General features: G+C 39.5%; 2 protein-coding genes across 2 annotated transcripts in view; both read left to right on the top strand.

The window, feature by feature from the left end:
• LOC145455404 (kinesin-like protein KIF14) overlaps positions 1–12,417 on the top strand; it is a 245,977-nt gene that overhangs the window by 25,639 nt on the left and 207,921 nt on the right. The gene's annotated exons all lie outside the window — the stretch shown is intronic.
• LOC145455878 (uncharacterized) lies at positions 2,468–5,512 on the top strand. Its single transcript, XM_080333905.1, has 5 exons — positions 2,468–2,947; positions 3,451–3,807; positions 4,027–4,168; positions 4,466–4,797; positions 4,866–5,512. Exons 1-4 carry the CDS (start codon positions 2,798–2,800, stop codon positions 4,726–4,728), a joined length of 912 nt encoding a protein of 303 aa, XP_080190031.1. The 5' UTR covers positions 2,468–2,797; the 3' UTR covers positions 4,729–4,797; positions 4,866–5,512.

The raw sequence follows: 12,417 nt of genomic DNA, 5'->3' as shown, positions 1-12,417 counted from the left end.
CGAGTAATGATGCTGGCTCAGGCCTACATAACCGGTAGCACCATCATGACACCGCAGTCTGGGGTCTCCTATGACCCGATATGCCTAACTTTTTCAGTGAAAATCAATATCTCCCTGATTTTTTTAATCGCTGATCCTCAAGAGGGCATCAGAGAGTCAGGATATATCAGTGAGAAGGCGTGGTACACAGCAGGTCGCCAACTTCATTCCTACCAGAAATTCACCAAATATCGAAAACAAATGTATATATGTGTATGGGTAATGACATAATCGCACCCTACCATCCCCTCATAAAGCACAACATAGCACAGATATAGTGCTTTGGGCTATTCTGTCATCTACCGGCATACTAAACCTCACAATACCTTGCATTCCACGCCTGAGATGTAAAATCACTGAAATATGACGAAACTTCCGACTGAACATTAGGAAGTACAAAGCCTAATTTGATTATGAAATGGCGCTAAATCTCCGAAAGTAACACAAGGTGCTTTGCTAACGACACAAGTACAGACGACCTTTCCTACACGTAGGAAATAACTTGAAACTATACGTGCACGGTGTTTTCAAATTATCATGGTAATTTCAGTTACAAACATCAATACGGTTGTAATTGAATATGGTGCCCAATTCAAAGAATCAATGCAAGTCATCAATGACGACAACATGAGGAGGAATCATCATCTTCTCGAGTTTATCTTTTTGCCGTAGCCTGCAGTGCCGTAGCCATCCCTTCCAAATGGAGAATGTAAACTTCAAGTTAATGAGCAATTTGTTCCTGTCTTTTCGATATTATTCGTGTTATACGTGGTTCAATTGAAGTTTCTGCTAGGCGAAGTACAGCAGCGACATCCACACGATTTCTCTGTTTGGTCTTGATGAGGGATAATGATGAAAAGCTTTTTTCGGATAGGTATGTTGTGCAAAAAGTCAGCAGTAATTTCATAGCTTTATCACTGAGCGCGGGATATTCATTTTTCAGTGATATCCAAAACTGTGACAACGGCTCGTCTTTATACTTAGACATCAGGGTGGCATCACAGGAAAGCTCAATTAGCGATTCTTTCTCAATATTGTTAAGATTACACTCATTAATGTCGGTTGTAAAAGGATTAACAATCCAGTAATTTCCCTTTCGCTGGTCTACACTTTCTGGAAAATATTTGTCAAAACTGACCTGTACCTGCTCTAAGTGTTGACGTATGATAGCAAATAACTCCTGTGTGTCTACAGAAGCATTGGAAACGGCGTCTTCCGAAGAGGGAAACATATCAATATCATCTTTCTCAACATTGCTCTTCCAAAACATCAGTTTGCGTTTGAAGGTATCGGTTTTGTTACGCAGCGTAAATATGTTGGTGTGATTTCCTTGCAACGACTTATTCAGGTCATTCATGCGGCTGAATATGTCTGCTAAATACGCAAGCTTTGCGATCCACATCTCATCTGATAGGATTTCTTTTAGTGGAGAATTTCCCTCCAACAGAAACTGCTTGACTTCCTCCCTCAACTCAAATAGTCGAGTGAGAACACGTCCTCTCGAAAGCCACCTTACTTCTGCATGAAGTAAAAGATGTTGATGTTGCGCTCCCAGGCTATCACACAAAGCCTCAAAAAGCCTTGAATGCAATGCTCGGCCACGTATATAATTTATAATTCTCACTGCGCCGTTCAGAACTTCGGTCAATTCAGGAGACATTTTTTTGGCACATAAATTTTCCCTGTGAAGAATGCAATGTGTAACGAGCAGATCCGTGTTTGCCACTCTTTTAATTTTCGCAGTTACACCCGAATAGCATCCCGTCATGTTAGCAGCACCGTCAGTACAAACACCGACGCATCTTTCCCAATACAAACCTTGTTCTTGGACATAAGTATCGAGAGATCGAAATAATTCTGAACTGGTCGTTCGTCCAGGTAGTTGCAGGGAACAAAGAAATTCGTCAATGATACTACCTTCATGTTCATATCGAACAAAGCAAGCAAGTATTGCACAATTACTCAAATCCGTAGATTCGTCAAGTTGTATAGCAAAATATTTCGAATTGTTTACTTGCTCAATAACTTGTTGTTCCACATCAACTGCCATATCCAATATTCTCCTTTGAATTGAATCATTTGATAGTGGTATGGCTTTAAGTTTGTTAGCTAGTTCCGGACCCAAAACCTCTTTCGCAGCTGCTAACAGGCATGGTTTTATTAAATCTTCTCCAATAGTAAAAGGCTTTTTCGCTTTGCTAATTAGGAGGGCAATATGTAAGATGATCTGAGAAGATGTTTATCAGTAGCTGTCATCTTTTGTAAATCAATTCTTTCATTTTCAACTTTGTACAGTAGCCTTTTAAAATAAGAAACAGGCTTCCCAACGAGGTCGGCATGTAGTGAGTGAAAATGTCGAGTAAGCTTTGAAGGCTTCATGGCGTCGTTTGAAAGTATTTTGTTACAAACCAAGCACATGGGAAGTAGGGTTCTGGTAAATATCAGGCTGATTTAAATCAGTGTGATTTAAATCATGATTTTTCCTTTGATTTTTGATTTTAATTTTACCGTTTTGATATAAATGATTTTTTGGTTTTTATTTTTTTATTTTTAAAAAGATGCGTGAATATATTTTTTGGACAACCATTGTATATTGACACAACCCGGACATCGTTTTTCGTCACCGGTACCGGCACGGTTTAGCGAATCGAGGGCAAGGCGGGAACAGAGTGCTCGCAATAGGCGGTGACGGTGATCAGCCAGTTCTTGAGCTTTGCTGTGGATTCGGTATGTCCGTGGTGCTGCTGTTTACAAGGCGATGGTGGGAGGGCGAAAACGAAAATCAATCTGGAGTATATATCGGGAGATTCCCGCATCTCTAACGCCAAAGCGATGCAAAAGAGCCGTTTGCATTTATTGCGGTGCTGATATGATGGGTCAAGTAATCAGAATGAAAACTCATACGCAGGTAAGATACCATGTTACTGTATTATGAGTGAATCCAATTCATGTAATCGCTTGAATACTGCATGTGCATGGTAATACGTTGACAGGGTATGGGCACAGCACTGCTACCGAATTCTCTTTGCATATCTAAAAACCCTTGCTTATGCTTGATGTGGTAATATCTGATATGCAACGCGTCAACCGAAAGATACTTAGCACATAGTCCTAGACAACATCTTTTGAGCCTACTTCCTTATCCACAACTACAAGATTATCAATAGCTAGTGTTCCCCATGAACATGTCCCAGCTTATGGCGTCAATAATTAGGGTTATGATGTTACGTATCATCATGCAATTATGGCTGGGGTATTGTAGATAGCATAGGTTTGGGGCTAGGGTAAGGTTTGGTAGTCTTCGGGGCAACGGGTATGGGTGATAAATGATCGCACTATACCGTAGCGATGAATCAAATTCTATTTTGCAGCTTTTCAAGTTGGATCATTGTTAATGAGTTGAGTTCAAAGAAACTGTTAGCGGTTGAACCCTCTGATCCAACCAAACAAAGTGAAGACATTGTGCAAGATGTCACTCAAAAAGCAAAAGAACTGCTTGGAATGAAATCCAATGGAAAACTATTGCTCAACTTTGTGTCTGATAGCGCCAGCGCTTATGTGAAAGCGAGACGATTGCTCGTGCAGGTATGTCTGTATCATTTGGTTTTGATAGTAATCATTGTTTTTGGAGTTGGTATAACCATGAGATTTGTTTTTCAAAATTCTGAATCGGGCATAACCTTGACAGGTGCATGTCTGGCTCACCAGTCGAATCTTCTCGTTAAAGACCTGATGGGCATCAGTCGTGTGTGGAATATAGTTGAAAAGGTGATCACTGTTGCATCTTTCATCCGACGATCAGTTGCTCTCCGTAGCTCAATCTCTCGATATATGGGCCGGGAAAAGATCCCCATGTGGCTACCTAGCTAGACAAGATGGTATTCCTTCTCTGAAACATTGAAGCATGTCATAAATGTTGAAACAGCTATTCAAGTAAGTAATTCATAGATTTCTGTGACATTTGCATGAAGTCATCTTATTTTCAAGGTTGTGTTTGTTCAAGAAACGTCGAAACCGCACTTGAATACAGCGAGTGCATGTACTGTCCGAACAATCATCAATGATAAGAAATTTTGGGAAGATACTAAAGCGATCTATGGTCTACTCAAGCCATATTATGTCATTACTGGTTAGTTGCTGAAAAACTTCATATTGAGGCAGTTGAACAACACTCTGAGCAAAAAAGTAACGAGACGACTGTTCGACACTGGCAATCATAACTATGCTACTTCATTCAAATTATATTGTAAATAATTTGCATTCCTTGATGATAAACTGATATTACCGCTACACCACAATACATGATCAATTTGAACATCTTGATTCTTAATGGAAACAACAAGGATTGTAGTTCTTTTTACTCCCCAACATTTAACTAAGAGTTAACAGGTGATATGTTTGCATCGTAAATCTTGCACTTTTACAGCCATCTCAGAATTGGACAATACTTCCGCTGGGCTAATCCTATCAGGCTGGATGTGGCTCAAGCTTGAGATAAAAAAGACTACCGCTCTGGATGCTGATGAGAAGAGTCTGGTTTTATCAAAGATGCAACGAAGAACAGAAAACTATGTCGAGGACCATCATCTAGTGGCCTGGGTTCTAGATCCCCGAGTTAGAGGCTGTGGCTTGAACATGACTGGCAAAAGGCTTGTTCGGGATCTGGCCAAAAAATATTTTCAAAAATAGAACCAAGCTTCAATGATGAATCTGCTTCTAACCTCATCAAACACTGGTTCGACTATGATTGTAAAGAAGGTGAGTCTACCAGTGCACACTGCACACCTATCACTGCACGTTTCTGATATTACCCTGGTTATTTTTAGGAGTTTTTGATGCAGAATCCACTATCTGGGTACCGTTTTTAACGGCACGGCCGGCATTATTCTGGAAGGATTTAGCTGTTGTTTCTCCGGAACTTTCAAAACTCGCCAGGACTGTTCTTTCGTGCGTTCCACATGCTGCGTCTTGTGAGAGGCTTTGGTCATCTGCGGCAGCAACTGCAACCAAGAGTCGCAATCGCCTAACACAAACAAATCTTGAAGTTATGCTTCGAGTGAAAGATCACTTCATGGATACTGACTCTGGAACTGGCAAAGTGGAAAAGGCGATGAGAAAAATCAACGCCTTGCTGGCAGAGACCACTCCAGACATCAACAGCTATGCTCATGATGAAGATGCTACTGAAGATGCAACCGTTACGGATGCTGCTGATTTGACGCAACATGTCGGCTTGGTACTAGAACAGATATCGGACAATCCTAGCCACCAACATTTCTCTGCTGGGTTGAATATTTTCCAGTACGCAGATGAAGATTCGAAGCCTCGAATTATTCAGTTGATGAGATTTGCCGCAGCACCTTCATTTAGATGATTTTCAATCGTCTCAAACTCATTGTTGTTGTTGTTTCAGTTGTTCTGTTGTTGTTTCAGTTGTTCTAAGTAAAAATAATAATAAAAAGCAAAAAAATCATGGTTTTTATTATGGATCGATTTTATCGCTGCGAATCAGAGGCAAATTGATATTTACCGGAACCCTAATGGGAAGTGGTGCTTTTTCACTGCTTGGAGCAATAGCAAATCCGAGCTCTAAGTACTTACTATCGTACTGCCTTGTGAAGTCAACTTTTCGCTTCTTGCTTTCTGGGTAAGCCATATAAGCATTGCCCGACCGCTTCACGCTATAGGTGGTAAATCTGAAGTACATCCTTCCTCTGTGCTGGTAGACGCTTTAACTTCAATCTGATTGCTGGCCTTCGCTCGAAAGAAATGCTCAATACATTTCTGTTTGCTACACTCCATAATAATGTCAATATTCACTAAATTGAACGGTCAAATTTCGTTACATTTTGCTCAAAGTCTTCTTAGCCTTCACGTACAACTGGTCTTGGAAGTTCGACACTTACAGCTCAAACAATTGTTTGTACACAACAATCCATATCTGTACTAGCAGCATGTGTTGTGATCATTGACGCCGGACGCAGGTAGGCTACGTATACCGCGCACACCCAGACAAGGTTTTGGGTATGCAGTTACCCTGAATTCCGCTAGGCATGTAAACGCCTAAACTAGCTGGTGACTTGCGCGAATTAGAAATAAGCAATTTATTTCTTTTCTATACTGCTGCTCAGGTGAGAAATTAGCACCAAGACATTGCTCGAACGCAAGTAATGATGGAAATGCGAAACGCTATGCGAAGCGACCAAGACCTCGATATTAAAGATTTGTTGTGATTGCTATGTGCTGTGTAGTAATATGACATCTGACGCGCCGGCCGGAACTATCGCTTCTGTGGCAATTGTGTTGTCATACTGACTCTCAAGACGGAATTGATAATTACCACACCTCGCTGTTTTGCAGTTGTATTTTCATCACTACGTTACACAGGATATACTACAAACCTATCGAAATTGATTCCCCGTATTCGAGACGTTGGCTACTGATGTGAGTCAGTTGAAAGGCATTTGCTAATTAAGTTAATGCTATGAAGTTATTGTTTCATCACCTTGCATCTTGCGATTAGGATATAAAATTGAAATATGTCTCGCGGACCGGCAAGAATGTCGCCGCGGACCGGTGCCGGTCCGCGGACCGGCGGTTGAGAACCACTGGTTTACACCATTGGCCGTTGCCACCAACGGAAAATAGGGCGGTTGTGTTGTCTCGAATTTACAGTGATACTTTGCGGGAAACATTTCCTTTTTTTAGTTCTGAGAGTATCGCAACGTCACACCTTAGTTTTGCGATTTTGTTTTCAATTCTGCGTTGCCAAGCTGGCGTATGCCTTCCCCTTTTTTTGTTGACAGTTCTTGGTATTTTGCAGTGCCTTTCTGAGATAACTGCCGCAGTGCTATAAATGAGGTTGTTGATTGTTGTCAAGGGACATTGTGGTCTTTCTCCTTGTTTGTCATTTAGAGTTGCAGGTAGTATGGTTTCTGTCAAATCTTTGATCGCTACTGCAATATCAGTTTTCAGTTTCTTTGTAATTTGTAAGTCGGGTAACTGCACTCTGTCATTAACATTCAATGTGGATTTCATTCGGTCGATGATTTGATTTTTGATCTCCAATTCTAATTCCGTGTCTATGTCGCCATCATTAGGTGTTGTTGATTCATCCGGGTGCCCGGTGGTATTTTGTAATTCTACTTCTGCGATGTTCGGGTCATCAAGTGATTGTTGTGGGTTCAGGTCATCTTGGCCGAATTGCAGTTCCATTGCCTCAGAGTTTTCTATGATTTTGTTACACATTTCTCCCTCGATTTCTGCAAGTTCTTGTTCAGATAATTTTTTATTTTTTATTACACAACGTCTCATTGTTGCCAGGGTATTGGCAGTCATGGTTGGAGAGTTGTTCGTTCTCTCTTTCCATTTTTGAAAAGTTCCTTCGGTTACTCCTGCCGAGTTTTCAAGTTTGACTAAGAAGTAACATCTCATTATTTCTTTATACTCTTCTTTACTCCATCTGTGTCTCTTCTTTTTTTCTTTTGCAGCAGAGCTGTTTTGTGAGCCACAGTTCGGTGTTGCACAGGCGCCATGTTGAGAAATATCTTCTCTTTGGTGTTCCTGTGTGGTCGGAGTGGACGAGTCCTCTGGGGTCATCCGCTTGTTCCCACGGCGGGTACGTCCAGGTGCGATATATCCAGATCGTTTCGCTGGCATCCACAGCAGTGATGCGTCAGTTCAGAAGTTGTAATTAATTAATTATTAATTAATTACTTAATACAACCAACTATTATTATTTATTATTATTATAATAAATATAAACTTTCTTTTCCTGTAGCAATGCGGCTACTGGTTGGAATTGAACCAAATTTGGTGTGTAGGCTTGAATTAGATAACCTAACAATTTTATCAAGTAGCCAGAACGATTTCAGAAAAAACCTAACAATTTTATCAAGTAGCCAGAACGATTTGAGAAAAAAAGTCATTTTTTTAGGAGCCCTAATGTCCATGTCAGAGAAACGTTTTAGGGTAGGCCTACTCTCATGTCTCGCAGCGTTCTCTACATAATTGTCAATTGCGATACAAACTGTACTTGTATTGGTAAAGCCATCCAACTTCGAATTGTAAAATGTTGGGAGTCTTGATATCAAATTTTTGAAAGGTGCACTTTGAGAAGATTTCGGAATCTGTCAAATTATACAAAAAATTTTAGCAAACGTTTTGACATATTTCATCTATTTGGGACTCGATCAACGTAAAAGAATTGGTAATTATTTTATACAATATATTGTATTTGTAGTTAAACTATAGTAATAATTCTTATGGTTACCGCACTTGTAACGATTCACGGCCATAACTGGAATAATTAGAATGATGTAACTTTCAAATTGTCATGCATTTTGCAACAACATTGTTCTCGATTTTCAAGGTGCTGACCATTGGAGGAAGAATCACCATTAAGCCGGGAATTCACGATCCGTAAACGCAGCCGACTGTTTCTCTCCTGAAGCGGAAGCGACAGAGAAGAGGAACGAAGAAAAAAAAGGAGCAGAAATAGCAAGAGTGTGACAAGTCGCGTCCGTTCGCTTTAATGCGTATTTCCATCCGCGAAGCGCGTAGTAGTAGGTGGGAAAACTAATGGGCGTTTGGTTAGCGGTTATACAAGGTTGACTCCAGCGCTGTATTTGCTAAATGTTGCGGTGAAATAGGGGTGGTGTCATTTGGTATCAATATTGACTATTATAAGACCATTTGTTAGTGGTCATGGATCTGTTCGGCCAGTATTCAGTAATTTCTGATGGTCACTTCCCGGCTTCTGTTCTCTAACCCCTCATGATTGTTATTCTGCTTCTAGTAAGACTGTCGATTCTAATGTTTTATCATTTGTCGGAGGTTTCGCTCGCTTTATTTACAACGTTTTGCTCTCTGCTAGGTCAATTACTTTCCTGGCTGAGTATCGCTACAGCCTAAGAAACTGCACTAATTGTCATTTTAATGTCTTGCTGGTTATCTTGCTGTCAATTCTAATAATTTGTTAATGTCTAGACCAGTGCAGCCACTCAAATGTTTTGTTCTCTGTACACAATATTGTTAGGTCTTCAGCTTTCCAGGCAGAGTATCATTCCACTTTCTAGACTTGAGTATATATCTCTCCAACTAGCTGCCAAATAACTGATTCATTTGGATTGTTGAATTGATCATTTTTGACAGAATGTGAAGAAATTTTAGTCAAGAATTCTTTTTGTGTTAGTGGCTGTTTTCAAAGATTGCTGAAGTAGTCATCGTTGATCTTGATAATCAAGTAGAAGTGGCGATTGAAGTCAGTTCTCTAGTCATATAATAAAAAAATATATAATAAAAAAAACTTGAGCGGAAATAGTCCAGAATCTAATCCATTTTAGTAAGTATGGGCGAAAAAAATGCAGGAGTCATTCGTTACTCGCTACCTCTGCCATTTTCGCAGTACGAATGTCTTAGCTAATAATCGTCATTTTCATTTTATTTCGAAAGGGTGGTGAAAAGAAAACGCCAGAGGGATTATCATCATCAGACGATGAAACCTTCTGATTACTGACTGTTCTCATAGTTTCATTCATTGCTACTTGGCACTACAAGTAATTTCGTTCGTTTCATTTTTTACACCGGCATTATTTACTTGCCAATTCCGTTTTGGAATAAATTATCGCAAATGTGATTAATATGTAGTAGATAATGTGGTGTGTGTACGCAGCCGTGATCAGGTTTTGCCCAGTGGTAGAAAACAGGTTATTATATCAGGATATTCTTCTAATGTAGGATCTACATTCTACTCACCATGCTTAAAGGCTGTAGCATCTACATAATATTTACATTATTGAAGGACATGGAAAAGACATTGAATTGAGTCGACACAAATTCCCCCTTTCTACTACCTGCCGAGCTCTAATAACTACCATATCGGACTCCGCTTTCTACATCTTTGGTCTGTACTGTGTTTACTGGGTAATGAAACCTTACAACTCTATTCACGACTGAGTTTCCGTTTGTCAAATATAGTTTCAGTAAATAATATCACTATGTCATCGCAATATTTTAATGTGTTACTACGCACAATCAAGCCAATCAATGAAATAGCACCTGTTGTAGATATTTCTAACTTGACAACCACTTGTACATACCGCGATCGAGTTGCGACGCGATGAGTTAAACCGGAATATTTCAATCTATTTGTCGAAACCTTGAACAAGCTATCTGGTTATTTTTTCGTTGAAATTGAGTTAACGGAAATAGTATTATGCCTCGACATCTTACCATCTTACCATACTCCAAAAAGCCAACAAGGAAAAACCTTGTCAAGTAAATCGTTTGTAACTCACCCAATCAACTCAAACAGTATCAGTATGAAACCAGTCAAGCATACACGAGTCCATACAATCGCTACAATCTAAAATCCATAGCAAGTTTGGTTTTAGGCATATACCGTCAACTCGTCTTTTTTATTCAACTGTAAAAGTCGTTACTATTCTGCGAGACAAAGAAATTACTATGCGGTATATTTTGTAAGACAAAAACAATTACTTCTCGGTGTCGGCGACTTGAGATTAACATAATATATTTGAGTATACGACATTTGAAAGTATGACCATCGTAGTTTCTTACAATCGAACGCAGGTGTTATATCGAAAATTATCGTGATGTAAACATAAGGATTGTCACATCGATTTAACATATGAGATTTTGTAATGGAAAAGAAAGGACGTAGTTTATTTTTGTCCTTGATGTTTTTGCGGCATATACACCGACTCATGATATACATACACACGATCAGCGCATATGCATACCATGAGTGCATGATGTGCATATGCCGCTGGACAAGGAAGTGCAGATATAGCCTTTACGACTTTCTAAGTCATGCACCACCCCTCCATACTATCCCAGTAATGCATGAGCGCCAAGCAGGGAAGCCATGGATACCAGTGTTACCAATCAGGTCTTTGGTCTGACCCGGCCGGGAATCGAACCGACGACCTACCGATCAAGAAGCCGGACGCTTAACCATTACGCTATCTTGATCGGCATGGTCTATCATGACTTGATTATTAAATTATTCGCGTTAATTAGACCGGGCGTTGTGGTAAAGGTTATTATGACAGCAACAAACTTTTCAGTACCGTTGTTATTAACATATTGAGTTGTAAAACTATGCGTGTCTGAAATGTTCTAGAATGGAAAATTATTCCACCTTGGTACAAACCACGCAGTGTATTGTGGATATCAGGAAATATTTTACAAATGTAATTGTCTGCAGTAAACAAGACTAAAGATGAAACAACAATTTCCTTTCTTGAACAATAACCGGTACAATACTTTATCATCATAATCTGCGGTGAGAATTGAAACACTTTCACACATTACTCGGGTCAAGATATCACACTAGGTGAATTGACATACCGCCGCTTGATTAATACCTAATCCATTCACGCCATTTCGCATACTTTGATCATTACAAAAGTAAATTGGAATATGTTTGCTAGATGCATTCAATTCAGTTAGAAATGTATGGTGCACAACAATCGTAATATCAAAAAAGTACTTGCTACACTGTAATTCACTTAACGTGTTTTGTATTGTTGTTCATTTGTAGTATTGATTGAAATTGTTTTTGAACCCCCCAAATAATAATTCCGACATGAAACCAAGCCGCTGAAAGTCATTACCATCACAACCAAACAATTTGTACGATGTTCGCCAAATGTATCCTATAGTTAGGTGTACTAGAATTATTTGTCTAACACATACACCGACAATACAATTGAAAATTTTTCCGTTGTCATTCGTTAAAGTAAATTAATGCTTAATCCGTTCACATCATTTCACACACACTTTGATCATTACTAACAAAACAAATTGGAATATGTTTGCTAGGCACCGCCTATTCAACTATACTTGAGTAATACAGAAACCTCTCAGCATTAATAAAATCGAAATGTGTGCTACACTGAAATCTACAAAATGTGTTTGTATTGCTGTTCATAGTAGTGATATCAATTTGAACATCCATCATCTAACCAAACTACTGAGAGTCGTTGTCAATTTACATGACGTTCACTGATTACATACTAGAACTATTTGTGCGACGCACACGATCGGAGAAATTGGACATTTTTCCATTGCCATTCGTCAAAGTAAATGTCGTCACAATAATCAGTCACTAAAAGACCATATACTTGTATGTGATTGAATCGCCGACAATTAACTCGGTAAATCAAACCCCTGAGAAATTTCACTCAGTCATTGGATAGGAAACAGCGTCGCTTAATCGGTGTGAGTCGTTTTTTCTAAATACTACCCAGCAAACACCCGATGTCCAGTTGACTTCCTGCGGAAAAGACGCAGGACGCCCAGTGTTACTTCCCTGGAGTGGATTTGTCGACTACTAGAAGCGTCCTAAACACT

This window comes from Botryllus schlosseri, chromosome 14 (assembly GCF_051294905.1).
Source record: "Botryllus schlosseri isolate E-star chromosome 14, Bs_hap1, whole genome shotgun sequence".
Classification (NCBI taxonomy): Eukaryota; Metazoa; Chordata; class Ascidiacea; order Stolidobranchia; family Styelidae; genus Botryllus; species Botryllus schlosseri.
This window is presented reverse-complemented; position numbering and strand designations above follow the sequence as displayed.

Bases quoted from the DNA above. Each gene is read 5' to 3' on its own strand.
- LOC145455878 (XM_080333905.1), top strand. From the start codon at position 2,798: ATGGTGGGAGGGCGAAAACGAAAATCAATCTGGAGTATATATCGGGAG. The intron at 3,808-4,026 runs GTGATCACTGTT...CTTATTTTCAAG, and splicing joins TGTGGAATATAGTTGAAAAG to GTTGTGTTTGTTCAAGAAAC. The intron at 4,169-4,465 runs GTTAGTTGCTGA...GCACTTTTACAG, and splicing joins GCCATATTATGTCATTACTG to CCATCTCAGAATTGGACAAT.